The following is a 25,426-nucleotide window of genomic DNA, read 5'->3' on the forward strand; positions in this document are numbered from 1 at the left end:
TGGGAACTTTCAATTTACAGTCACCCTGAAATTTTCATCAATTAGTGTGTTTGTATTGGGGGGGGGGGGGAGCAGGTCAGGCGATATGCACACAAACTTTCTCCTTTTCCATACACACATACTAACACTCACATATTCACTCACACACATGCTCACTCACAGTCCTCTCATTCTTCCCCTCACACACAAACACACCCCTGCCTCCTCATATACACTCCCCTCCACCCTCACTCTCTTTTCCCACTCACTCTCTCTACCTCAAATCCACCAGCAGCAATCTCCTCCTTAGGGCCTTTGTGGCCGATGGGGGATCACTTTCTACCAGCCATGGCATCTTCATTGTCTGCTTCTACTGTCTGCCAATGATACTCCCACTTCTTCCTGCTCTGTGAGCCAACTGGAGGTTTCCTCTCTTTCATGCCAGCAGGGGCCAATCGGAGGCAGCCTCCCTTCTTCCTGCCTGCACAGGCAAGGAAAAACAAAGGAGATTATCCAGTTGGCCTACAGGGGTAGGAAAAAGGGAGGCGGCATCCAACAGGCATATGGGGAAAGAAAAGGGGAGGAGACACCAGACTGGCCCATGGGGGAAGGAAAAAGGGAGGAGGTGACTGATTGGCCCACAGGGCCCTGAGGCCAATCAGACGCCTTGCATAGGCTGCTTCACTTAGCACCCAGAGTTTTGTGTATTGACTTGGAGGTCTGGCAATTCTGTTATAATTTTGGAGTGTCTCGGTCCAAATCATGGAACGTTATCAGGTTATAACATAGATAGGTAATGTCCATTACCACCAACCAGAATTCTTTCCATTGCTTTCTAGGAAAAACTTACCAAACCACCCCTTAGTCATGCTCAGCAGTTCCATGCTCTGTCCTTGCAGAGTGCGTCAGTTCAACTGTAAAGCTAAGAATAAGAGGGAGTTTTGTGACTGATGAATACCCTGCTTTCAGATAACACTTGTTACAGACAAGCAACTTTGCTTTTGCTGAAGCAAGAAACACAATTTCCACTCACACAGATGGGACTCCCTAGCTAGAATTGCCTTCAATAAAGGAAAAGGGGAAACAAGAATTATAACTTCTCTAAAAGGGTGCTGAACTGTTTTTTTTAAATCAGGTTAGAATCCACCCCCACCCCCTCTGCCCCTTATCATATGGGCCTGGAGTTGGGCTCTCACCCTCAAAAGGACCTGGATAATAGATTTCCCAGACTGGGAGTCTATAGATAGTAGTGGAATGAGAATATTGTGGACAGAATTCTACATTGCAATCGTTCATTTCTCTTTTATTGAGGTCAAGCCTTAGCTAAGACTAGTCACAGTCATGGCTTTGAAATTATGAGCCTGCAATCTGCTGTTCAATTAGATAAAGCCCTCTTTAACACAGCACTCTCAGGCTTGCTGGGGCAAAGAAAAAGTGTGGTAAGCATTTTTAAGACCTTTAGTCCACTCCAGATAGATAACAATGGCTCTTTTGCAATTGTGTAAGGCTTTTTAATTTTTATTAGATTTTCGCGGCCTTGGCAAAAAATGACCAGAAGGATAATTGAATTATTAAAGCAGGACTCTATCACCATTATAGCCCCACCCTGCTGTGATGAAATTTAACATAAGGATATTACTAGGGCTTTGAGCTTGCTGATGCTGAAGTGGACCACCACCACAAAAAAAAAAAATCATCTTCCAGGTTCAAGTATTTTGCAGGGCCAATGCAAGCATATTTGGTGCCCTAGGCAAACCTTTGGTATTCACCCCCCTGCTTCCCCCAACTTAATTAGCAACGGCTCCAGCAAAGTTGCTCCCTTCTTTGATGGTATCAGCTCTGATATGGCCTCTAGACTTCATACTGCCAGGATTTTGCTTACCCCCAAAATCTTGGTACTCTAGGCGATCGCCAAGTTTGTTTAATGAAAGCACCAGCCCTGGTATTTGAGTCCATGAGGTCAGAGGCTTAAGGGGGCTTTTATTAGCTATATGAAAACCACTTTGCGGTCCCATAATACTGTGGACATCCAGATGGGAAACTTCAAATGAAGCAAACCTCATAAATCTTACTAGTAAGAGTTATATAGAATCAGTTTTCCTTCTAAATGAAGATGTTAAGTACCAGCTGTACCAATACCTAAATTGGTTTTGAGTATAGACCCAGAGGTATATGGAAAAAAAATTAAGCAGTTTTTGTATGGGACAGGAAAATGATCTAGGGCCCTGCCCTCATACCAGATTGCAAACTTCCTCTACTTACAAACAGACTTTCAAGTGGATTCCTTCCTAGAACACTTAAGTAGAGATGATTTTGTCTGGATTTTTTAGATGTAGAGAAGTTTCCTGTGACCTGCAAATGAAAATTCTGACTTCAAGTCCAGTCTCACGTACCGTGCTGTACATCTATCCAGCACACTTCCTGGGTTTTTTTTATATGGACTTCCTGTCTTCAAATATCACCATACCTTATTCATTTTAACCCAATTCTCTTATTTGCCTTTGTGTCCTGATTAGAATGCAAGATGCACAATGCAGGGATAGTCTCTTGTTCTATACAGCAATGTGCATGTCTGGTAGAGCTATGTTCTGTCCCCAGCAGTGGGTACATGTTTGTATCTGTCTGTATTGTAGTTTAACTGTGTTTAGTGCAGTCCTCACTTCTGAGGATTCTTAATAATGAAGCACTGTTTGCAACCATCGGGAGAGCTTGAATCCTGTTCAACCTAACTTAAGTTTTCCAGGGTGCCTTATAGATTCAAAGGACTGCCCTTCATGCTCCACCTGTGTTACATGGTTCTTAGGCTCACTGCCATTGGACCCTGTTTTCTGCCTCTAGTTGTGTGGAGGTGTTTCTTTTGGCAGCTCTTGGCCACGAGGCAGTTGCTCCATGCTTGCCTCTGATTAGCTTTGTGCTCTGTGTTACCCCCTGAAACGGATTGGGTTTCATCTTCCCTCTTATTGCCTTCTTCTATGGGCTAAATCAGCCTTATATTCCTCTCATCCTTCCCACCTCTACAATAACTAACCCCTGCAACACAAGAAACTCCTTTCTCCTGCCACAGTTCCAGTTACCAAAGATTCTTGCCTAGGGCTTGCGTCTGAAGTGCAACAATTGTAAGTAAAGTTTTACTTGTGCAATAAACAATTTTCAGACTTTACCAGAATCTTTTTCATGAGGACTGATTGGGGGGAAAGTTTAGCTGCCTGGGTAATAAAACATGGATGTTTTATGTGAGCCAGAACAAGCTATGTAGATAATTAGTAATAGGAGTATGACATGGTGAGGGTTTTTAGATAATGCAGTGGCAGCTCAAACATTACCTTTAAGCTTACCTGACCTTTACATTTGGATTTTACTTTATCTCTGAGGGAAAATTAGTGTTTAAAAATTGTTGAAAGCTGCCCATTCATTATCATAAACATAAGAAAATCAAAGCATAGCTATGTTATATATTGTGCTTTTGATGGTTCTTAGGTGCTGAACATTACATTAGAGCCACATACACAGAAGATCACATAACCTTTTGTACTGGTATGGAGGATGCTTCTAGGGCTTTCTCAAAAAGCTTTCCATGCACTGGTGGTGATTTTGCTGTGCATCACTGGACCTGCAGACAGTTCAAACTTGGCTTAAATCCCCAGGAGCAGGTATGTTGGTAACTGGGGCCTTGGTGAAGTGGTCTTCAGCAGCTTTGACACTTTAGATCAAGGACAGTCCCAAGAATCAGGACAAGTCCTCTCTGCCTTTTGAGTCACCGCAGGATCTTGAAAGACTGAACTTCAGAAGTGAATGCAGAGCCTGGAGTGGAGACTAGTACGTCAGTGCTCAATGTTGATGCAAGGCTCTTATGTGGTTGAAGTTGTCCATGCTGCGAAATGGCTCCCCTTTTAAGGTCAAGTTGCACTGGCTTCCTAAAACCCACCCACAGGTTTTCAAGTAGCACTTCTGTACCACTTTTGAAGATGTACGGTCCCTTATGAGGTCTTTCCAGTCTTCTCTTCAGAGACTTCTTTGGAGATAGACAGGACCTTGAAAAACATTCAGTGTGACGATGTATCAAGTTTGCATGTGTCGGATATTTTGCCAGTGGGTACATCGAGCAATTCACCTCCAATGACCCCCCAGCACATATATTTAATTTATACTTTGTTTATTGTATTGCTGTGACTTCAATTGATAATGTATTGGGACTGTTTAATTGTTCATCTCAGCACAATTTTCTGCTATAGGCAATATAAACAAATCTCTACATAAATAGATCATAGGTGCTTGTGCACAGAATGATTCTGGAAAATCTATACCATGTCAGAAGATTCTCTAAAATGAGAAGCCACTTACTGAATAGATTTTATAAGAAAATAGCATAAAAAATTAATGAGAGGGTAGCTTGAATGAGATTAACTTTTAAGTTGGCTAAGCTCAAGTGCTATTTTAAATGCAAACTATATCAACGAAAACCAGAACAGCTCAGTACCTGCAACAAAGTTTAAAGGAAGCCTTCTAGGTGTCACAGCTCTAGGATATCTCTTGCTAACTTCTTCGTAGAGTTGTAGTCTCTCTTCTAAAGTGCCTATTATCAGGAAAACAATATATATAAAAATGTTAACACACATACATAAAAAACTATGCATAGTTCAATTTCAATTATAATTACCAATTTCAAACATTTTTCAAATTGACACAATAATTACAGAGGCCCCCTAGAATGCAACTTGTTATAAATCCAATTAGTCATTTACTGGATGAAAATATTTTATTTCATTAATGAGAACATTAAGTGTTTTTGTCAGTACATTCCAAAGCAGATTCTGTGCAACAATGAATATCCTAACATCACAGCTGCAGCAAAAGTGAGTCTTTGGGATTATCTCCTTACCTTTCCATATATCACCATGCTCTACCCCAAGACAGACAATCCACATTCTGTTGCAACTAGTCAAATACTTATTACCATCATACCTTTGTTCTAATTTTGACCTCCTAGCTATAACCAAGCTCCTGAAAACACATACTCCAATTTCAAAGACAACTAAACCATACCATCAAACTGCCTTCCCAAGCATCTCCCAACTCCTTCCAAAAAAGGCAATGCATACTGGAATCATTTGTTGGAATCTATCGAAACTAAAGGAGAAATAAACTAAAATGGCATTAGCCATTCAACTCTCGGGTCCATTCTGTTACTGTGATAGTATTCCTTTAATGGGAAGCCGTTTGGTTAGCTCATCATACAAGGTAGCAAGCAAAAGGATGGTTATTTCAGAGTTACTTTTGAATCAGATCTGTTTTTAACAAACTGCAGGGGAATTAACAGGAAAAGATTTGGGGATTTTCTTTTTTAAAGATAATACAAAGATAAGAAATAGGATGAATGCTCCAAATGGAACAGGAAAACCCTGGAGTGGTTTAAGAAAGCTCACATGTTCAACACTTTGGCAACTAAAACAATACAAAAAAGCAAGCTTGCTTATTGTAAACAGCGTTTTCCCACAGATGAATAAGCCATGAACTGTGGGTGATGTATCTAGCAAAACCGAATGGACTTCTCTCTCTAAGCTAGAAGAGTTTTTGAATCTAAGCATGCGTGGATATTTCTGTGCAGGCGCTGCCTCAGTGCCTCCTCAGTCTAACACATAGCAAACTATACGCAGATTCTGCACTCCAGGGAAGTGGACAATTAGCTCATGGCTAATTCATCCTATCTACACCATAAGAACATAAGAAGTTGCCATACTGGGTCAGACCAAGGGTCCATTCTGTTTTCCAGAGGCCAAACCAGGCCACAAGAACAAGGCAATTACCCAAACACTAAGAAGATCCCATGGTATGCTGTGCATCACTGAACCTGCAGTCGATAAGCAGGCTGAATCTGTGTCAGGGCCCAAGTTTAGGGTTGCAGCTGAGGTGCTCTAACACAAACTGGAACCCTCTTTCCATAGAGAGGAGGACTAATGCAAAACGAAACAGCACTGTTAGATATTGCTTTTACATCCAGGCAATAATGGGATGTGAAAGTATGTACAGATGACCATGTTGCTGCCTTTGCAGATGTCCTCAAGTGCCACATCTTAAGCGGGTGATGGAAAAGGCTCAGGCCTGGAGCTGATGTGCTTTTCACCGGGTTTTGAAGATTTAACTCTTCATCTGCATAACAGTGACAGATACAGTCTGTTATCAAGTTCAACACTGTCCATTTTGCTACTGCGATTCCTATTCTATTAGGACCATAAAACACAAACGGGTTCGATACAGTAAAAATCGCAGGAGGGCGAACGAGCGCCCGCTCTCCCGGCGTGCCACTCTCCTGTGCACGCGATTCAGGTAAGTTAATTTATTTAAATTAGGGCCCGCGGTAAATAAGAGCGCTAGGGACACTAGCGCGTCCCTAGCACCTCTTCTTTGGACAGGAGCGGCGGCTGTCAGAGAGTTTGACAGCCATGGGTTCGGAAACAGGATGCTGGCAAAATGAGCATCCGATTTTCAACCCGGGAGCCCATTTTAAATTTTTTTTTTTTTAAACTTTTGGGACCTCGGACTTAATATCGTCATGATATTAAGTCGAGGGTGCACATAAAAGCAGTTTTTACTGCTTTTCTGTGCGCTTCCCCGGCGCCGGCAGAAATTAATTTCTTAAAGTAAAATGTGCGGCTTGGCTGCACATTTTGCTTACTATATCGCATGGAATGACTAATAGGGGCCATCAACATGCATTTGCCATGTTGCGGGCGCTATTAGTCTCGGGGGGGGGTGGGGGGGGGTTGGATGCGCGTTTTCGATGCGTCATTACCCCTTACTGAATAAGGGGTAAAGCTAGCGCGTCGAAAACGCGCGTCCAAATGCCGGTTAACAGTGCGCTCCACTGGAGCGCACTGTATTGTATCGGCCTGAAAGAGCAGTGATGCTTTACGATGGGACTGAGTCCTCTGTAACAGGCAAATGCTCATTTACGAGTAAGTGTGTGTAGTTCCATTTTCTTCTCATGTGTATGAAATCGAGGGTAAAAGGTAGGAAAGACAATTGACTAATTGAGGTGAAAAGCTGATACCACTTTAGGGAGGAATTTAGGATTTGTGAAAAGTGAAACTTTACTATGGAACATTTGAAGATAAGGAGCATAGTACACAGGTGCCTGAAATTCACTAATCTTGCACGCAGAATTGATGGTAACTAAGAACAGTACTTTCCATTTCAGAAATTTCAGAGGAGCCAAATCTAACAGTTCAAACGTTGGCTTCATCAACTGTTACAGAACTACGTTGAGATCCCAGGCAATCATATCCGACGACAAACAATGCAACAAGCCGGTGGTAAGAACCAGATGAATGTTAGGGTGCACATGAAGACATATAAGACTTTGTTGTGCCATGTATATTTTGTTCTTATGTTTAGCCATGTATTTTTTGCTCTTATGTTTAAATGTTACTCAAAAAGTTATACAATGTGTTACTCAAAAAAGTTCTTTGTTATATGTAATTGCCCACAAGCAAGCTTATTCAACTGTTCTCTGTAAACCGATTTGATTTACATATATGTAAGAAGATCGGTATATAAAAACCATAAATAAATAAATAAATATATTACAAATGGAAAAATAGGTGATAATGCCTCTGTAGAGATCATTGGTAACATCTTATTCAAGTTCTGTGCCCAGTTTTGGAGGACATCTCCAAAACGATATAGATAAATGTAAAGCTGCTCATAAAATGGTATAAGCACTATAAAATGAGATTTAAGGATCTAAATAAGTATATCCTAGAGAGAGGAGGGATAGATGGGAAATATGAAAGAGAGACATTAAAATTCTTCAAAAGCATTAACATAAGAACAATGCATTTTTCAAAGAATAGAACATTCTAGAACAAGGGATCATGATATTCAGCTCAAAATGGATACATTTGGAAGTAACAGACGGAAATTTCTTCATATTTAGGAAGTAGAGACCTGGAACAACTTCCCAGTAGAGATATATTAGGAGCCAAAATAGTAACAGAATTCAAGAAAACAAGGGAAAAAACTGAGGATTATCAGCTAAGATGACAGAAGGACAAAAGCCTGAGGTTGGAGAGGTTCTATGATTTTTCATCAGGAATGGGCCGGTTGCAGTCCTTAATCCTGCTGTCATTTTCTGTGCTTCTATGTAACATCACTTTCCATTCAAAATCTGGGAGCTGTAATGTTTTGTCTTACCACAATTTTGCCATTTGCAAAAAAAAATGTTTTATTATCCTTAAAACCTAAATGGCATGAGGTAAATATCCCCCTAAATGATATTCTTTGAACTACAGAATCCTTACTTTACTATTTTTCTAGCTTTGAAACAGAAATTAAAGTAATTTAAAAATATGTACAACCTATACAAAATATTAAGAACCTATTAAGCAATAAATACAGGAAATTTCAGGGCACATTATGTGCAAATAACTCTTGAATGTGTCAATCTTGATATTCCTGGCATTACTGCTGGACAGGACCTATAATGTTTAGCACATATCTTCAGATAAAAGTAAAACACCGATGGTTGAAAGGCGCCCTCCCACCAGGCGCCGCGCGTCGAAGGGGTGCGACAAAGGGGCCCTCCCCTTTGTGCACCCCTTCGTGCAATCCGTAGTGCATGTTCCAACTAATATCTTTGCAATTGATTGTCTCTCTTTCTTATTTAGTATGCTTCCTGGTATGCCTTTTGATCAATTGTTTAAAATTTCTTGCATTCTGAAAATTTTGTAAACCGTTATGATGACTTTACCAAATGACAGTATAAAAAAATAAAATAAATAATATACAGATTATTTCTAGGCTCTCTCTCAGGTCCTGTTCTAACTCTCTCCCCCATAATATACTTTGGAGCTCCAATATGGCAGATATTTGAAAAACTGAGTGGTCCAATATTAAACACTATTGAATATAAATAGTGTTAAATGCAACTTTACAAAGGAAATTTATATAGTTTATCGCCAATAGCAAACAATTAGGTCTACTGCTCAACTAAAAAAATTATTTGTATCACCATAGGTGTGATAGCGAATATTTTGCCATCTTAAAGTTAAGGATGAAAAGGTTAAAATAAAAAAAGCACATAGAGACCTTTTTTTTTTTTTTTTAAAGCTGGAGCTCCATAACTTACCATGGGGAAAAAAAATCTTAGGATGACCTAAAAAATATAAAATACTGCAGTTAGCTCTGTAATTCAAATGAATTTCTAGTATCTTACTCAAATTTATTATAAAAGATTTTTTATATAATATAAACTCAAAAGATTTTAGGGGGATTTTTTCTAGTTTAAAATTTCATTTCTTTATTGAGTAGTATTATTTTTTTTAATCTAAGAAAAAATGGAGTAGTTCACATGCTTTGCCAATAAAATTAGCTCATGAACTCAAAATTACAAAAAAACAAAAGCAATAGGCTTTACTCATAGGGGTTGAGTCATACATTCCAATCTTCACACAGATTCACAGCCCCATCTCTACCTATCAACTCTGCCTCTGTAGGGACAGGAGTGAGGGTGAGACCAGAACATATCTTTTCCCCTTCATCCAATATCCTTCACAGTAAATCTTACTGGCATACCTACTAAGGCTGGATGCTATGATCAATAACACCTGTCTATGCAGACCTAAATAATATCACTTCATATAGGTTCCACTAACATTCTAATCAGTACCAAATATTTGTTGCTGCCAGGCTAGGCAAGAAACCAACCAGGAAACTTAAGTAATAAGCTCCACATTTTAGTGCCAATCCAGAGACTTAGTTCACCACATCTGACTTTTCTATTTATTTAGTTTTTGTATGCATAAAAATCTTTTCACTACCCACCTTGTATGGTCAGGTATCTGAGGTGGTGTGCCGCGGGGGCGCCAATGCCTGACCCTGGGAGGGCCCATGTGGCCACCAATGGATCCCATCCCACTTGTGGCCAAAAAAAAGACAGACAGGCTGTGCGGCCGCCGTTGGACCTCATACCACTGGTGGCTGAGCAGGAAAGTGTGCTGTTCCTTTCCTGTGTGCCAGCCACTGTACCCTCTAAGCTACGTGCGTGCATGGCCACACACTTTTTTCGTGGCTGCACACAGCAGGGCTTTAGTTACAATTTGTAACCTATCGTTAAAATCATCCAGTGAGAGCCGTGTGTTTTGAGAGAGCATGTGAGTGCCTGTGTGTGAGAGGAGAAAGCATGTGAAAGAGAGCCAGTGAGCATGTATGAGATAGACAGCATGTGAGAGAGCCTATGTGTGTATGTGTGAGAGAGAGAGAGAGCATGTGAGATTGAGCCTGAGTGTGTGTGTGCGCATGTGTGTGAGAGAGACAGTGTGTTGGAAGAGCCTGGAGTGTGCATTGAGGGAGGAAGGGAAGAAGACATGTGGCGAGAGAAGAAACAGAAAAAAAAAGAGACTGTGGAAAAGGAACTGGAAAAAGACCAAGAAAGGGAATGTGGAAAAAAAAAAGCCTATGACCAACAGATTAGAAAACTAAGATCAGACAGAAAAAGTAAAAACAAATTCTCTTAATTTTTAGTGATTGGCTTATGTTAACTTTGGGAATGTGCAAGAGTAGCACTTTATGCTTTTCTCACAATGCACAAGATCAGCATGGAGGAACTGAAAGCCCCACAAATTCTTCTGTCTAGAGATACCACTGATTTTCTGTGATCTTAAGCATTAGTACAAGAGGATGGGGGGGAGAGGGTGCTGGAGAGGCACACAAACGTATTGGCCCTCAGGTGCCGAAGACTCTTGGTATGCCACTGGGAATCTGACATCTACTTTTCTTCCCTGTCACCCAAAAGATGCCTGCTTGACATTGCCATAATCATTATCTTCTAGAATACAGCCCAACCCTTGGGGGATCAGAGACATATTAGCTGTTTTGAGGCAAAATACATTTGGTGGCTTCATTTTTTTTCATTCTGTCATTAAAAGACCAAATAGAAACTCACTAGAACAGGGCTTTCCCAAACCTGCCCTGGTGACCACACCACCAGTTCGGTTTTCATATCATCCATAATGAACATCTATGAGATAAATCTGTATACATAGATGACCCAGCTTGGAGAAATGTATTCTTACCTGATAATTTCCTTTCCTTGAATCCTGCTATACCAGTTCAAACGTGAATTTTCTACCTACAAGCAGATGGAGACAGAGGACACTTTTTTCCATGACATCACTGGTAGCTATAATGCAGCTTCAGCAAAATGCCAGTATTATTACCTCAAAGCCATAGAAAAAAATACAATAAATTCAAACTCTTAAATAACATGTAAATAATTTAAAACACTTAAGGATCCTTCAAAGGAAAGATCCTTCCAAAGTTTTTGTGGATAAATGAAGAGTAAGAAAAAGGAAGAGAGGACATGATATCAGACAAGACTAAATTTCTTCTCTCTTATTATCCTGCTACACCAGTCCAGAAATTTATTTATTTATTTAACAACTTTTCTATACCGACATTAAAATACACATCATATCGGTTTACATTGTAACAAAAGGTAGAAAATACAAATAACAGGGGGGGGGGTGGGGGGAAAACTAAGAACGTGGGGTCAGAGGGGAGACCCCAAACTAAGATAGGGAAGGGGAGAAGGCGATAGGAACAGTAACATGTTAATTAAATGCAAAGGAGCACAAGATATACTATAAATAATATACATAATATACAAATGGAGCCAGGAATCGAAAGGGTGGAGGCAGTTATACGATTAAATGAGAATACACATATGCAATTATACAAGGGGGGTGGGGGGGGGTTTACCGGGGGTCTGTGGGGGTGAGAAAGTTAATCTGGGAAGGCTTGATGAAAGAGCCATGTTTTTAACTGTTTTCTAAATTTGAAGGGGCAGGATTCCATGTGGAATTACCCAAGAGAGAGAAGAAATTGGGCTGCCTAGAGAACACCAGTTCCAAAGGTGGCTTCCTCTTTGCATGAACATCCAGACTGAAATATTTAGTAAAAGAATGTAAGGAAGCCCCCATGTGACTGCCTTACAAATATCCTCCATGAAATGAGCAGAAGAGGGTTTCCGGTCAAGATGGCCACCTGAGAAGTCACAGGGTGGTATAGCTTCCGGTGACAATCTGAATTTTTTTTTTTTCCCACTCTTCATTTACCAATATTTTTGCTTCAATTGCACACTTTTGACAGTGGATGAGTGGCCAGGCCAACTGCTGCTTTTTGGGCTACCGTAGTGTCTGGTTTGTCTATAAAAACTACGGAGTGTGACAGAAAATCAAGCCAACAGACTCTAAGATGGCATTGGAACCAAAGTGGGCGATAATGGCGTTCAAGGATGTGTTGATTTGGGACATTTCGAAGAGTATCAGCTGTGGTTGATGATCGCCTTAAATTTCAAGCAGTGCTTAAAGAGATTAAAGAAAGCGTCCAACAGCACACAAACTAGATAGTGCTGACCATTATTTATCTGCACAAGAAATATTGACGGAAGCTCTTACTACGCAAGTAGCTGCATTCAAAGCTCGTATATATAATCGGGAGAATAGAGGATGCAGGAATATCATCTGAATAATTGGACTTTCTGAATAGGTAAAAGATATTGAATTAATGGACTTTGTTCAAGTTTGATTACTTGAAGCGCTGGGAATGTTCCTTGAGACAGAATCAGTTCTTATTCAGAGAGTGCATTACATAGGACCAATCAGAGATTTAAATGGCCACCTGCAGTCTCTTGTAGCTCGAATTTTGAACTACATCAAAGCGAACATTATGCTGAGTTATAAGAAACTGAAAATCCTGGAGTTTAAGGGGAATAAATTATTTTTGTTTAACAATTACTCGGCAAACGTCTCAGCTAGTGGGAGGGCTTTCAACACAATTTGTAAAGAATTGGTAAACAAAAGCATGTGCTTTACGGTTTTGTTTCCAGCAAAACTGAAGATTTTCAGCGTGAGAGGCACGGTAAGTCCAATCACACTGACTAAGAAAAATACTATTATATGAAGTATATGATGTCTCAATTTTTCTCTGATATGGACTGTTTGAGAATCTATTATTATACTTCATTATGGCAGTTTGCTCCAAGGGAAAGAAGTAACTGTTTACCTAATAGGTTCTTTAGGAATATCGCTACCGACCTTCTCATTTGACAAGTAGGTGCATTTTCTTAGTTTTCTCTTTTCAATTTTTTTTTTTTGCTTCACTAATGTTATCTAGAATGCTTGGTTCTTATCTGAGAGATATATGTATGGTGAAACATGGAGAAAAGAGTGACATTAAAAAGATAAAAAGAAATTCTGGATATGAGAGTTTTTGTCTTCGTCTCTCCAAAATTTTATTTTTGAAGATCCGGGTGACTGTCTACATGGAGATTTGAAACTTGGTTTCTTTTATGAATCTTTACAGTCTATCTGCTGTGGGATGTTACTATTTAAATGACTGACATTTTTTTTTCCCATTCTTGGCAGCCATTGATATTGATAATGCGGAGGATATATACTAATTAATTTCTCATTTTATGATTACTGCTTATTCAATTTTCATGGGATGTATGATTTATATTCTTTTTGATTACACTATGTTCTATTCTTGAATGGGGTTTAAATTCATCTGGCCTCAGGATTTACTTCCTGCTGGAAAGGGTGGGGGAACAGAACAGTATAGTCCTTTGCGGATGATACAAAATTATTCAGAGTAGTTAAATCACAAGCTGATTGTGATACATTACAGGCGCACCCTTCCAAGACTGGAAGATTGGGCAACCAAATGGCAGATGAAATTTAATGTGGATAAGTGCAAGGTGATGCATATAGGGAAAAATAACCCATGCTATAGTTACACAATTTTACGTTCCATATTAGGTGCTACCACCCAAGAAAGAGATCTAGGCGTCATAGTGGATAACACTTTGAAATAGTCTGTTCAGTGTACTGCGGCAGTCAAAAAAGCAAACAGAATGTTGGGAATTATTAGAAAGGGAACGGCGAATAAAACGGAAAATGTCATAATGCCTCTGTATCACTCCATGGTGAGACCGCACTTTGAATACTGTGTACAATTCTGGATGCCGCATCTCAAAAGAGATATAATTGCGATGGAGAAGCTACAGAGAAGGGCGACCAAAATGATAAGGGGAATGGAACAGCTCTCCTATGAGGAAAGACTAAAGAGGTTAGGACTTTTCAGCTTGGAGAAGAGACGGCTGAGGGGGGATATGAAAGAGGTGTTTAAAATCATGAGAGGTCTAGAACGGGTAGATGTGAACTGTTTATTTACTCTTTCAGATAATAGAAAGGACTAGGGGGCACTCCAGGAAGTTAGCATGTGGCACATTTAAAACTAATCAGAGAAAGTTCTTTTTCACTCAACGCACAATTAAACTCTGGAATTTGTTGCTAGAGGATGTGATTAGTGCAGTTAGAATAGCTGTGTTTAAAAAAGGATTGGATAAGTTCTTGGATGAGAAGTCCATTACCTGCTATTAATTAAGTTGACTTAGAAAATAGCCACTGCTATTATTAGCAACGGTACATGGAATAGACTTAGTTTTTGGGTACTTGCCAGGTTCTTATGGCCTGGATTGGCCACTGTTGGAAACAGGATGCTGGGCTTGATGGACCCTTGGTCTGACCCAGTATGGCATGTTCTTATGTTCTTAAAACTTGAACTGGTTCAACTATTTTCCAAACTGGAACTGTCAGTGCACTCAACCAATTAACGCCGACACAGGACAAACTATGAGTGTCTTGAACTAGGGGTAGGCCGCGGATTACCCGTATTTGCTTAGTCTCAAGGTTTGCTATCCGAGGTTCTCCTTTTCTGGGGCAGCCCTGGGCGGGGATGCTGAGTCCATCTGTCTACACTATGGAAAACTAAATTATCAGGTAAGTAATTTCTCCATTTCCTAGCGTGTAGCCAGATGGACTAAGGATCAGTGGGATGTACAAAAGCTACTCCCAGGCAGAGCGGGAGGCTGCCCGTGTTGCGAAGGCTGCACCTTCTCGGGCTTGAACATCCAGGTGGTAGAACCTGGAGAAGGTGTGTACAGAGGACCACGTTACCGCCCGACAGATCTCGGCGGGCGACAGTAACTTGGTTTCTGCCAAAAGCAACTGCCTGTGCCCTCGTAGAATGAGCCTTAACCTGTAGTGTTAAGGGCTTCCCTGCCTCTATGTATTTATTATTTATTTATTTGTTTGTTTTTATATACCGACATTTACCCAGGGTATCACATCGGTTTACATGATATATGTGAGATAATGTGATTATAGGCCACACTATTTTATATTACAAAAAAGAGTAATTATATCGAGGTGAGGTTTTGTTACCTATACATACATATAAAAATACATTTATTGTGCATATAGGTCACACTATTTTACAGAGTAATTACAGTGAGGTACGGTTTCATTACATATATATATATATTAATAATAATAACAAAGCAAGATAGAAGCAAACTATTGTTTATCTTGACTATTATAGTGAAAGGTTTAAAAGGTTAAAAATGTTGTGAGTGTGTTATATCATTTGGGGTTTCAAAAAGATTGCAATACAAAGTGGACTAACTAATGTAAGCTGCATTATAAAGTTATATAAACAATATATATATAAGCAATATACATACTAAACTAATGTAAGCATTATAAAAACAATATAGAGTAAACTGAACTACTGTAAGTGTTATATCATTTGGATAGTCTGTTGATTTTAAAAGATTAATGAGGGCGGGCTGAGGTTCGGTTTTGTGGAGGTTGTAGTGGGTGTCATGGTGTTAGCTGTCAGCTGGGTAGGCTTTTTTGAATAGCCATGTTTTCAGTGATTTCTTGAAGTTCTGTGATGAGGGTTCTGTTCTGAGATCTTCTGGTAGTTTGTTCCATAAAGTGGGGCCAGCTATTGAGATTGCTCGTTCTCGAGTTGAGATGAGGTGGGCCATTTTGTTGGAGGGGATGGAAAGTAATCCAGTGTTACTGGAGCGTAGGTTTCATTGGGTGGTGTACGGGTGAAGGGTGTCTTTTAGCCAGTCTGTCTTTTCATTGTTGAGGGAGTTGTGTATAAGGGAGAGAGCTTTATATTGAATTCTGTGTGTGATGGGGAGCCAGTGGAGTTCTTTTAGTATGGGGGTGATGTGTGTGGAGCATTTGCTGTTCGTGAGGGATCTGGCTGCTGCGTTTTGGAGTAGTTGGAGGGGCTTGAAGGAGGAGGATGGGAATCCAAGGAAGATGGAGTTGCAGTAGTCAAGTTTGGAGAAAATGAGGGCTTGGAGTATGGATCGATAATCCTGTATGAGTAGTAGCGGTTTGATTTTTTTTTTTTTGAGGATTTGTAGTAGCCTTCCTTTATTATGGTGTTAATGTAGGTTTTAAGGCTTAGCTGGGAGTCTAGGGTGACACCAAGGTTTCTTGCTGATGTGATGAGGTTGAGTGAGCTTTGTGTAGGCTGCCTTGATTATTTCCTTGATCCAGTGGGCTATGGTCGCCCGCGAGGCCGCTTCTCCTTGTTTCTTTCCGCAGTGAAGAATGAACAAACTGTCCTTTTTGCACACCGGTTCAGATCTTTCCAGGTACCGCACTAGGAGTCTGCCGACATTTAGATGGCAAAGCAGGCATGAGTCTTCCGAGTCCTTATGCTCATCCGGAGATGGAAGCGAGATGGCTTGGTTCAAGTGAAACTCGGAAACCACTTTCGGTAGGAAGAAGGGGACAATGCGCAGGTGTGAACCTAAGGAACGGTTCCCAACAGGATACTGCCTGTAATTCTGAGATGAGACGAGCTGAACATATTGCCAAAAGAAATACCGTCTTCAATGTTAAGAGGCGAAGTGACAGACCACGTGTTGGTCTGAAGGAAGCCCCAGCTAGGAAGTCTAATACTCTAACGATTGAGAGGGCTGCAGACTGCTCTTGCCCATATTCACGTCCCAACCGAGTTCCTGCAGTAGGCTCTTGACTCTGCTGGTCACCTGTTGGATCTCTTCCGAAGACTTTGCCCTGATCAGCCAGTTGTCCAGGTAATGGTGTACCCAAGATCCCTTCCTTCCTCAGTGTTGCCGCCACGACCACCATGATTTTGGTGAAGGTTCTGGGGGTGGTTGCTAGGCCGAAGGGTAGCGCTCTGAACTGGTAACGGTGACCCAGTATCGCAACAGTGACCGAATATCATAAACCCCACATAGGCCGTCTAAAATATGAGGGAGAGAGGAGTGCCTCTGAGACAAATAGCATTCCACAGCTCTCCCAGGCAGTGTAGCTGGTTTCAGAAATTAACAGTCCTCAAGCAAATGAGCCAGACAAAAAAAAACCCAGCTCGCCAAAGATCAAAGAATTCATGCACAATTCCACGCCCGCAACAGGTCTAGCGACATATAGCTGTAACAAAACATCAGGAAGCCTGACTTTTTGCGATGAAAAAAGACCAGCAGCACTGAAACTGAGATGAGAGGGGCCCATATAATTAGACGATGTATTAAAAAGGAATCCGATATACTGATCTGTGTGCCAGGTGAACAAAAATGAGACAAGGCAACGAACAAAGAGACAGCATCAGGGCCTTAGAAAATCCAGAGTAGCACCTTGTAAAGAGAGAAAAAAACGGAGCAGTGGCGTTGGAGTCGATGAATGAAAGTCAAGCTGATCCAAAAGGGATGATACAAACAACTGTAACATCCGAAGGTTAGGGGCAACCCAGGAAAACCGGAATTTAAAAAAAAAAACATTGATTACCCAAGTGACGACAATCTCTGCCTCCTATCCAAAAAACCATGACTCACAAAAGAAGGGACAGAAAAAGTGAAAAACCATCGCCATTTCAAACACACTCCGGCCAAACTGCCACACAGCCAGTGTCTTAGGTGGCTACTCCAGGCTCCGCTGACTTCAGGAGCTGTTTTGCTTCCTCGACCGTAGTATACCCTCAGTCGAGCAGGGTACAGCAGCGTAGCCCGTATCCCCTGGTTTATCAACTGGGTGCACACCGGAGCCATAGCTCTCCGCTGAGCGGCCACCACGGCCAAAAAATCTTGAAAAATAAGGACCCGGGTACCTTCATAGGAAATCTCCCGCTTCCCTCGCAGTGCTTGCAAAATATCCTTACGAGCATAATTAAGACTTTTGCGACTACCACTCGCGGCTTAACAGCGTTTGAAACTCGAGGGTCCCAGGCGATGCGCACGTTCGATGTGCAGCTTGCCATGTGATCGGGGCAGAGATAACTCCTTCTCCAGCCAGGCCTCCAGAGTCTCCAGCAAACGTCTATCGTCCAAAGTTTCAGGTAACCACACAAACCGCAGATTTGACCTGCGGGACAGATTTTCTACGTCCTCGATCCTGGCAGCCTGCTTCTCCACTACAGCCTGCAAAGCCCCCAGATCGGTTTGGGCTACCCGGAGGCCTTCTTGTACTTCAGACATGCGGCTTTCAGCATCTACAAAACGCGCTTCAAACTTGCCCAAGTTTTCTAAAATTTCATTAATTTTGGTGGAGATATTTTTAACATCCGGACCCAGAGCCTCCAGAACCGCTAGCTTAATATCAGCGATTGCCATGACTGGGGAGCCATCGGGTGTACTCGCGGCGGCCATGTTTAAGGTTTCCACAGGCTTAAGACATTCCCGTCCCCTTTCTTTATCCTTTTCACCACCCGAGCGGACATTCCTGACCCAAACGAATTTAGCCACCACTCAGCGGTATTCAAGCCTTACTTGGGCGCCACGGATGGTGCAGATGGGGTCCGATGCAGCAAGTCTGGTGCCGAGAGCGAGAACTACATCCTCCTCTCTCACTACACCATGTGACCTCCTTAAAGATTTTTTTTTCTTACCTGGTCTCGGCACTTACCGATCGTGTGCCGGACGGTCTCCAGCTGCAGGGGGAGAGGGAATTACCTTCATCACCAAGTTCGTTTCTGCACCCGCTGCCTTTCAGCCACACTGGGGGCTAAGTCCACGCCGGAAACCGGCTACTGGACTAAGGCACACCTCATCCAGAAAAAGACACATCTGTTTCACCATATGCAATTAGAATGAAACAAATTTGGTCACAGTTGAAATTTAAAATAATGACAACTGAGAATCAATTTGTATTCTCAATATCCATCCACAGTCAGAATACATTAGCTGTGTCTCATTCAAACATATGGATGGAAAATGGGCAGAGGTTTCCTTACCCAAAGGATCTCAAATTTATGAAGACTGAACTGAAGCTTAAACAAACAAATTAAAGTGTGATACTTGTTTAATCTATTCACTGTAACATCTTTTTCCCTTCCTAATGGAATACAGCTAAATATTGGCAGTGTACATGAGGGAAAAAAATACTTCCCATTTGAGGATCAGACAGTTCCCCTCAAACCTTATATCATCTGTATTAGAAGAGAACTAATAATGCTACTTGCTCTTAATGTGGGTACATTTAGAGTTGATTTACCGAGCTTTTCCACCACAGAATGGGGAGAAAGCCTTACTAAAATCAGGCATTTAGAATATCAAGACTGTCCAACAAAAATATCAAAATTTCAAACATACTTTAATGGAGGAAACATTCTTCTGATACTAAAAAGCTTATTTCCAAATAAAATATTTATGATTTTCTTGATTTTGGGAAATCCTCCAATAATTTGTTTCAATAGCTTTTTCTCTTTGGGAACAACTCCCAAAGCTGTTTGAGGTAGAGGGTCTGTGCTCAGATAAAGGACAGACCCCTGACTAATTGTATCCTTCTTGAGAGGAAATCTGAAAGGCTTCATCATTGACACTGAGACAATAAATCTCAAAGACTATGGCAAAAAAGCACACAGAACAGAGCTGCTCCATTCTGGAGATACTGCATCTGCAACCACCACACATGGATCACTGAATCTACACTAAACCTGCGAAACGTTTGAAGTACAATGCCAGAGACCTAGCTCTGTTATGATAAACTACCTGCATATGACTAGAAACACCTCCTAGTGAAAACACCCACTAACCCAGCTACAGTCAGTCTCTGTTCAGTCAGTCCCATTTGCAAATCCATCTTATTCACTATGGGGCAGATTTTTAATGTTACGCGCACGGGGTACATTTGTGCATACACCCGATTTTATAACATGCGCGCGCCGGCGAGCCTATGCAAAATAGGCTCGGCGCATGCAGGGGTAGGTTTTCGGGTGTTATGCGTGTAACCCTTTGAAAATCTACCCCTATATCAGCTGACACTAAATCCTGTAAAAGAAGTTTTTATATTGAACACTTGGGAACTTTTGTTATTCAGGAATGTAAAGCTGAAAACCTATATTTCTCTCTGTTCATGACAGAACCTTCATGATCTTTATCACTATCTTGGGACTCCTCTTTTGTGCTCACCCTTGTTTATTTAAACTTATCACTATCACAAAACTGAGTAATTTTATGAAAACATCTTTTGCAGAACTGTATCAAAAGCTTTATAAAAATTATCACATCCAGAGCCTTCCCTGATCTAATGCTTTGGTTACTCAAATTGATCATATCTGTTAGCCCTACCTTTAGTTTCTCAAGAAGGTAATACTGGAATAGTTCCAGATAATATTACCTTAGTAGATTTATGGCGTATGATATCTAAGCTTGACAGTAATATTACTACGATGAACAATACCTTAACATCTGTTATAAATGACAATAGGAATGCTTTATTAGAACATAAGACAAAGATAGAGGAATGTGAGAAAAATATAAGTAGTATGAATACGAGGATGCAATTACTTTCTAACTCAGAGGAATTTTTTATGAGGGATAGTTTATCCATGCATAAAGAGATTGAGAGTGCTGAAAATTTATTAAGGATTAAAATTTTGAGAATACTCAATATTCCTATGACACGGTTGTTATCCCCCATAGAAATGTTTAAAAAATTCTTAAAAGAAATGTTAAACTATGAGGAGAAAGATATTCCTAAATTATCAAAAATTTACTACTTTACAAAAAAGATTGCACCTAACTCCTTACAGGGTGGGGATGCAACCTTGGGGGTTCAACATGTATTACTAATTTATTGTTTTTGTTGATTATATTTATCACTCCTTATTGTTATAGTTTAATTCTGCCCTATCTTCCATCTTCCAAGTTTTACGCTCCCTGTTTTAATGTAACTTTTCATTTCTACCTAGATGTTAATTGGTTTCCCCCTGTTCCATTGTAAACCGGTACGATAAGACCTGGTCTTGAGAATCGGTATAGTAAAAGAAGTTAAATAAATAATAATAAATAATAATAAATTCTTGGAAGAATCTCTTGATATTATAGAAAATAGGGCAACACTATTTGTTTCCTTTGTTGTAGAATCTGATAAGGATATATTGTTCAAAAAGTTTTTTCTGAATAGAAATATTTCCTTTTGCGGACAGAAAATCCAAATCTTCCCTGACGTGGCCCGAGCCACCCAGGCTAGAAGGAAATACCGTATTTTTCGCTCCATAAGACGCACTTTTTTTTCCCCCAAAAGTGGGGGGAAAATGTATGTGCGTCTTATGGAGCAAATAGAAAAAAAAAACTAAAAATCTAACAAACCCCCCCCCCACCCTCCTGACTCTCCCAAGACCTGCCAAACGTCCCTGGTGGTCCAGCGGGGGTCCAGGAGCGGTCCGGGAGCGATCTCCTGGGCTTGGGCCGTCGGCTGCCAGTAATCAAAATGGCACCGACGGCCCTTTGCCCTCACTATGTCACTGGGACCGACCAATGGCAGCGGTTGTCCCTGTGACATAGTAAGGGCAAAGGGCCGTCGGCTGCCAGTAATCAAAATGGCGCCAACGGCCCTTTGCCCTCACTATGTCACTGGGACCGACCGCTGCTATTGGTCGGTCTCAGTGACATGGAGAGGGCAAAGGGCCGTCGGCGCCATTTTGTTTACTGGCAGCCGATGGCCGAAGCGAGGAGATCACTCCTGGACCCCCCGCTGGACCACCAGGGACGTTTGGCAGGTCTTGGGGGGTCAGGAGGGTGGGGTTGTTAATTAATTTAAAGGGTTGGGATGGGGGTTTTTTTTTGGGGGGGGAGGGGTTCCCAGAGAAAGAAAAGTTTTCTGATCTGGGGAGTGGACCGAAATGGCCCTCCCAGACCCGAAAACAAAATGGGGAGAAAAAAAAAAAGCTATGCACTCCCCTAATTTACTCCATAAGACGCCCAGACGCAGAGCCGGTTTAGCACAAATTTTTTTTTTTTTTAATTTTCCCCCTCTGAATCCTAGGTGCGTCTTATGGTCAGGTGCGTCTTATGGAGCAAAAAATACGGTACTTTCTTTCCTTGAAGCCTAGGGTTGTGGCGTTGGGGGCCACGTTTTTCTTAAAATTTCCTTGTACATGTTTTATTAATTACCAAGGGAAGAAGTTTGGATTTGGTGATCCGATACATTTGGAAACCTTTCTAATTAATAAGAATCAAGCAGAGATTTTGGAGACAGAAGGTCAATAAAACAAATACACACCTCTTTCCTCCTTTAGAAATTATATTGGTATATATAAACTTCAGTTTATTATTTAAATGTTTCTTAATTTCTCCCCCAATTATGGTTATGCCAAATATAGGAAAAGTAATTATTCTATGTTACTGTATTTTTTGAAGGATATTTGGACATGAGAGTTATGTTTTTTCATGATTGTAATAAATGTGAAAATTTAATAAAATATAAATTAAAAAAATTAAAAAAAAAAAAAATTGATCATATCTGTTTGATATGATCGCCCTCTGATAACACCTTGCTGCCTTGAATCCTGCAATCCTCCAGATTCCATATACTCCATTATCCTTTCTTTTTTTAGTGAGTCCATTCATTTACCACCCACTATAGTCAGACTGTTTATTAGTTACCAGCCTCCTCTCCTCCTTATTACCACTTTTATGAAAAGGGATAACATATATCCATCTACAGGCCTCTGGAACCACTTTTTCAAAGAGTGAATGAACAGAAGCATCAATTGAACTGTCCAAACCCTCAGGTTTCCTTATTATATGTTTCCATTTGCCCCCAATATCCCAAACTGAAAGGCCCCCCCAAAATAGGACTTAACTTCTTGTCCTTCTTAGATTCTTCTCCCTCTAATATTAAAACAGACGCCTGCCTAGTTAATAGCCCTCTCTCATTCTGAAAAAAAACTAAAGCCTTTGGCTTCCTATTCTTTTCAAAATAAGCACAGCAGGTCCACAAATACAACAGTCCAATCCCAACCACAAAGTCTCACCTACTTCTGCTCAACCCTCCTGACGTTTGGCATTCAGGAGAGTTCTCTTATTCTGAATTTGTCCCTTCTCAGACCAGGCATATTAATGTGGTACTCGTGGGATAAAATATGTTGCTTACCTGTAACAGGTGTTCTCACAGGACAGCAGGATGTTAGTCCTCACATATGGGTGACATCACAGGATAGAGCCCAATCATGGAACACTTTTGTCAAAGTTTCTAGAACTTTGACTGGCACTAAATCTGGCACTAAACCTGCAGCCAGCAGGGGTTCCCCCCCCCCCCCCTTCAGTCTTGTTTAAAGCTACAGGAAGTGCCGAAAATAAAATAGGAAAACGTTAAGAACCCAACACCACGGGGCGGCGGGCGGGTTTCGTGAGGACTAACATCCTGCTGTCCTGTGAGAACACATGTTACAGGTAAGCAACATTTGCTTTCTCATAGGACAAGCAGGATGGTAGTCCTCACATATGGGTGAGAACCGAGCTGAGGATGTCTGAGAAATGCACCAAATGTACCAAGATGTGCAATAAGAACTAGGACTGGGGTGAAATTTGGTAGAGGGTATTCTGAACCCTAATGGGCAGATGGAAGGGTGTTGCTACGTCAAGTTGCGAAAAGGTTGCGCAAGACAGATTGGCCAAAGATGGAATCTTGTCTTCCGGCTTTGTCCAAGCAATAATGGGTTGTAAAGGTATGGAGAGAACTCCAGGTAGCAGCCCTGCAAATATAGGAAGCGGCACAGAGCGTAGGTGTGCTACTGAAGTCACCATGGCCCTCACAGAGTGTGCTTTAAAATGGTCTTGAAGTGGAATGCTTGCTTGCAGATAGCAAAAAGATATGCAGTCCGCTAACCAGGAGGAGAGATTCTGCTTACCCACAGGCTGCACCAATTTGATGGAATGGAAAGAGAAACAATTGAGTGCTTTTTCCTGTGGGCAGCTGTACGGTCTAGATAAAATGCTAGAGCCCGTTTACAGTCAAGGGTATGCAGAGCCTGTTCTCCTGGATTCGAGTGGGGCCTGGGAAAGAAGGTAGGTAGTATATTGGATTAATTAATGTGAAAGTCCGATACTACCTTAGGTAAGAACTTAGGGTGAGTGCGGAGTATTGCCTGGTCCTGCAGAAGTTTAGTGTAAGACGGATGGGTAACTAGGGCCTGTAACTCACTAACTCTGCGAGCAGATGTGATTGCCAAAAGAAAGATCACTTTCCATGTGAGATAGCGAAGATCACAGGATTGGAGAGGCTCGAATGGTGGTTTCATGAGCCGATCCAAAACCAGATTGAGGTCCCAAGAAGGGGCCGGAGAGCGCAGAGGAGGCTTGAGGCGAAGCAAGCCCTTCAGAAAACGTGTTACGAGGGGTTGTACTGAAATAGGAACATCCCCGACACCTCTATGGAAGGCGGCTATCTCACTGACATGCTTTCTGATGGAGGAGGTTTTTAGACCTGATTCTGACAAATGCCAGAGATAGTCTAGAAACTTCGTGGTGGAACAGGTAAAGGGATCAAGGGACTGAGAGGAACACCATGATCTAAAACCGGTTCCATTTGTAAAGATAAGATTTTCTCGTGGAAGGCTTCCATAAAGCAATCAGACATGAGAAACTGGCTGAAGAATTAACCTTTCAACATCCAGGCCGTCAGAGACAAGACCTGAAGATTGGGGTGGAAAAGGCACTTGTTCTGAGTGATCAGAAGCGGATCCTTTCCCAAAGGAATGTGCCTGTGAATGGAGAGGTCCTGAAGTATAGGAAACCACTCTTGGCGAGGCCAGTGAGGTGCTATCAGGATCATGCGTCCCTTGTCCTGACGTAACTTCACGAGAGTCCACAGACCAGTTAGCCTCACTTCGGTGGTGGGAAAAGTAATGAAGTCACTGTTGAAAGAGAGAATAGTGAACTATCTACAGTCGGGAGAATTGCTGGACCAGAGGCAGCATGGATTCACCAGGGGAAGATCCTGTCAGACAAATCTGATTGACTTTTTTGACTGGGTAACCAAGGAATTGGATCAAGGAAGAGCACGGGATGTCATCTACTTGGATTTCAGCAAAGCTTTTGATACGGTCCCACACAAGAGACTGGTGAATAAAATGAGAAGCTTAGGAGTGAGTGCAGAGGTGGTGGCCTGGATTGCAAACTGGTTGACAGACAGAAGACAATGTGTGATGATAAATGGAACTCTATCTGCAGAGAGAGCAGATTTAAGTGGTGTACCGCAAGGATTGGTGTTGGGACCAGTCCTGTTCAATATCTTTGTGAGCGACATTGCGGATGGAATAGAAGGTAAGGTTTGTCTTT

At 41.4% G+C, this 25,426-nt stretch overlaps 1 protein-coding gene across 1 annotated transcript in view; it reads right to left on the reverse strand.

The window, feature by feature from the left end:
* NAA16 (N(alpha)-acetyltransferase 16, NatA auxiliary subunit) overlaps positions 1–25,426 on the reverse strand; it is a 468,335-nt gene that overhangs the window by 241,466 nt on the left and 201,443 nt on the right. Inside the window, 1 exon segment of the mRNA XM_029602955.1 lies at positions 4,457–4,552. Within this exon segment, the coding sequence (XP_029458815.1) occupies positions 4,457–4,552 (96 nt within the window).

The sequence above is a fragment of the Rhinatrema bivittatum genome, chromosome 5, assembly GCF_901001135.1.
Source record: "Rhinatrema bivittatum chromosome 5, aRhiBiv1.1, whole genome shotgun sequence".
Classification (NCBI taxonomy): domain Eukaryota; kingdom Metazoa; phylum Chordata; class Amphibia; order Gymnophiona; family Rhinatrematidae; genus Rhinatrema; species Rhinatrema bivittatum.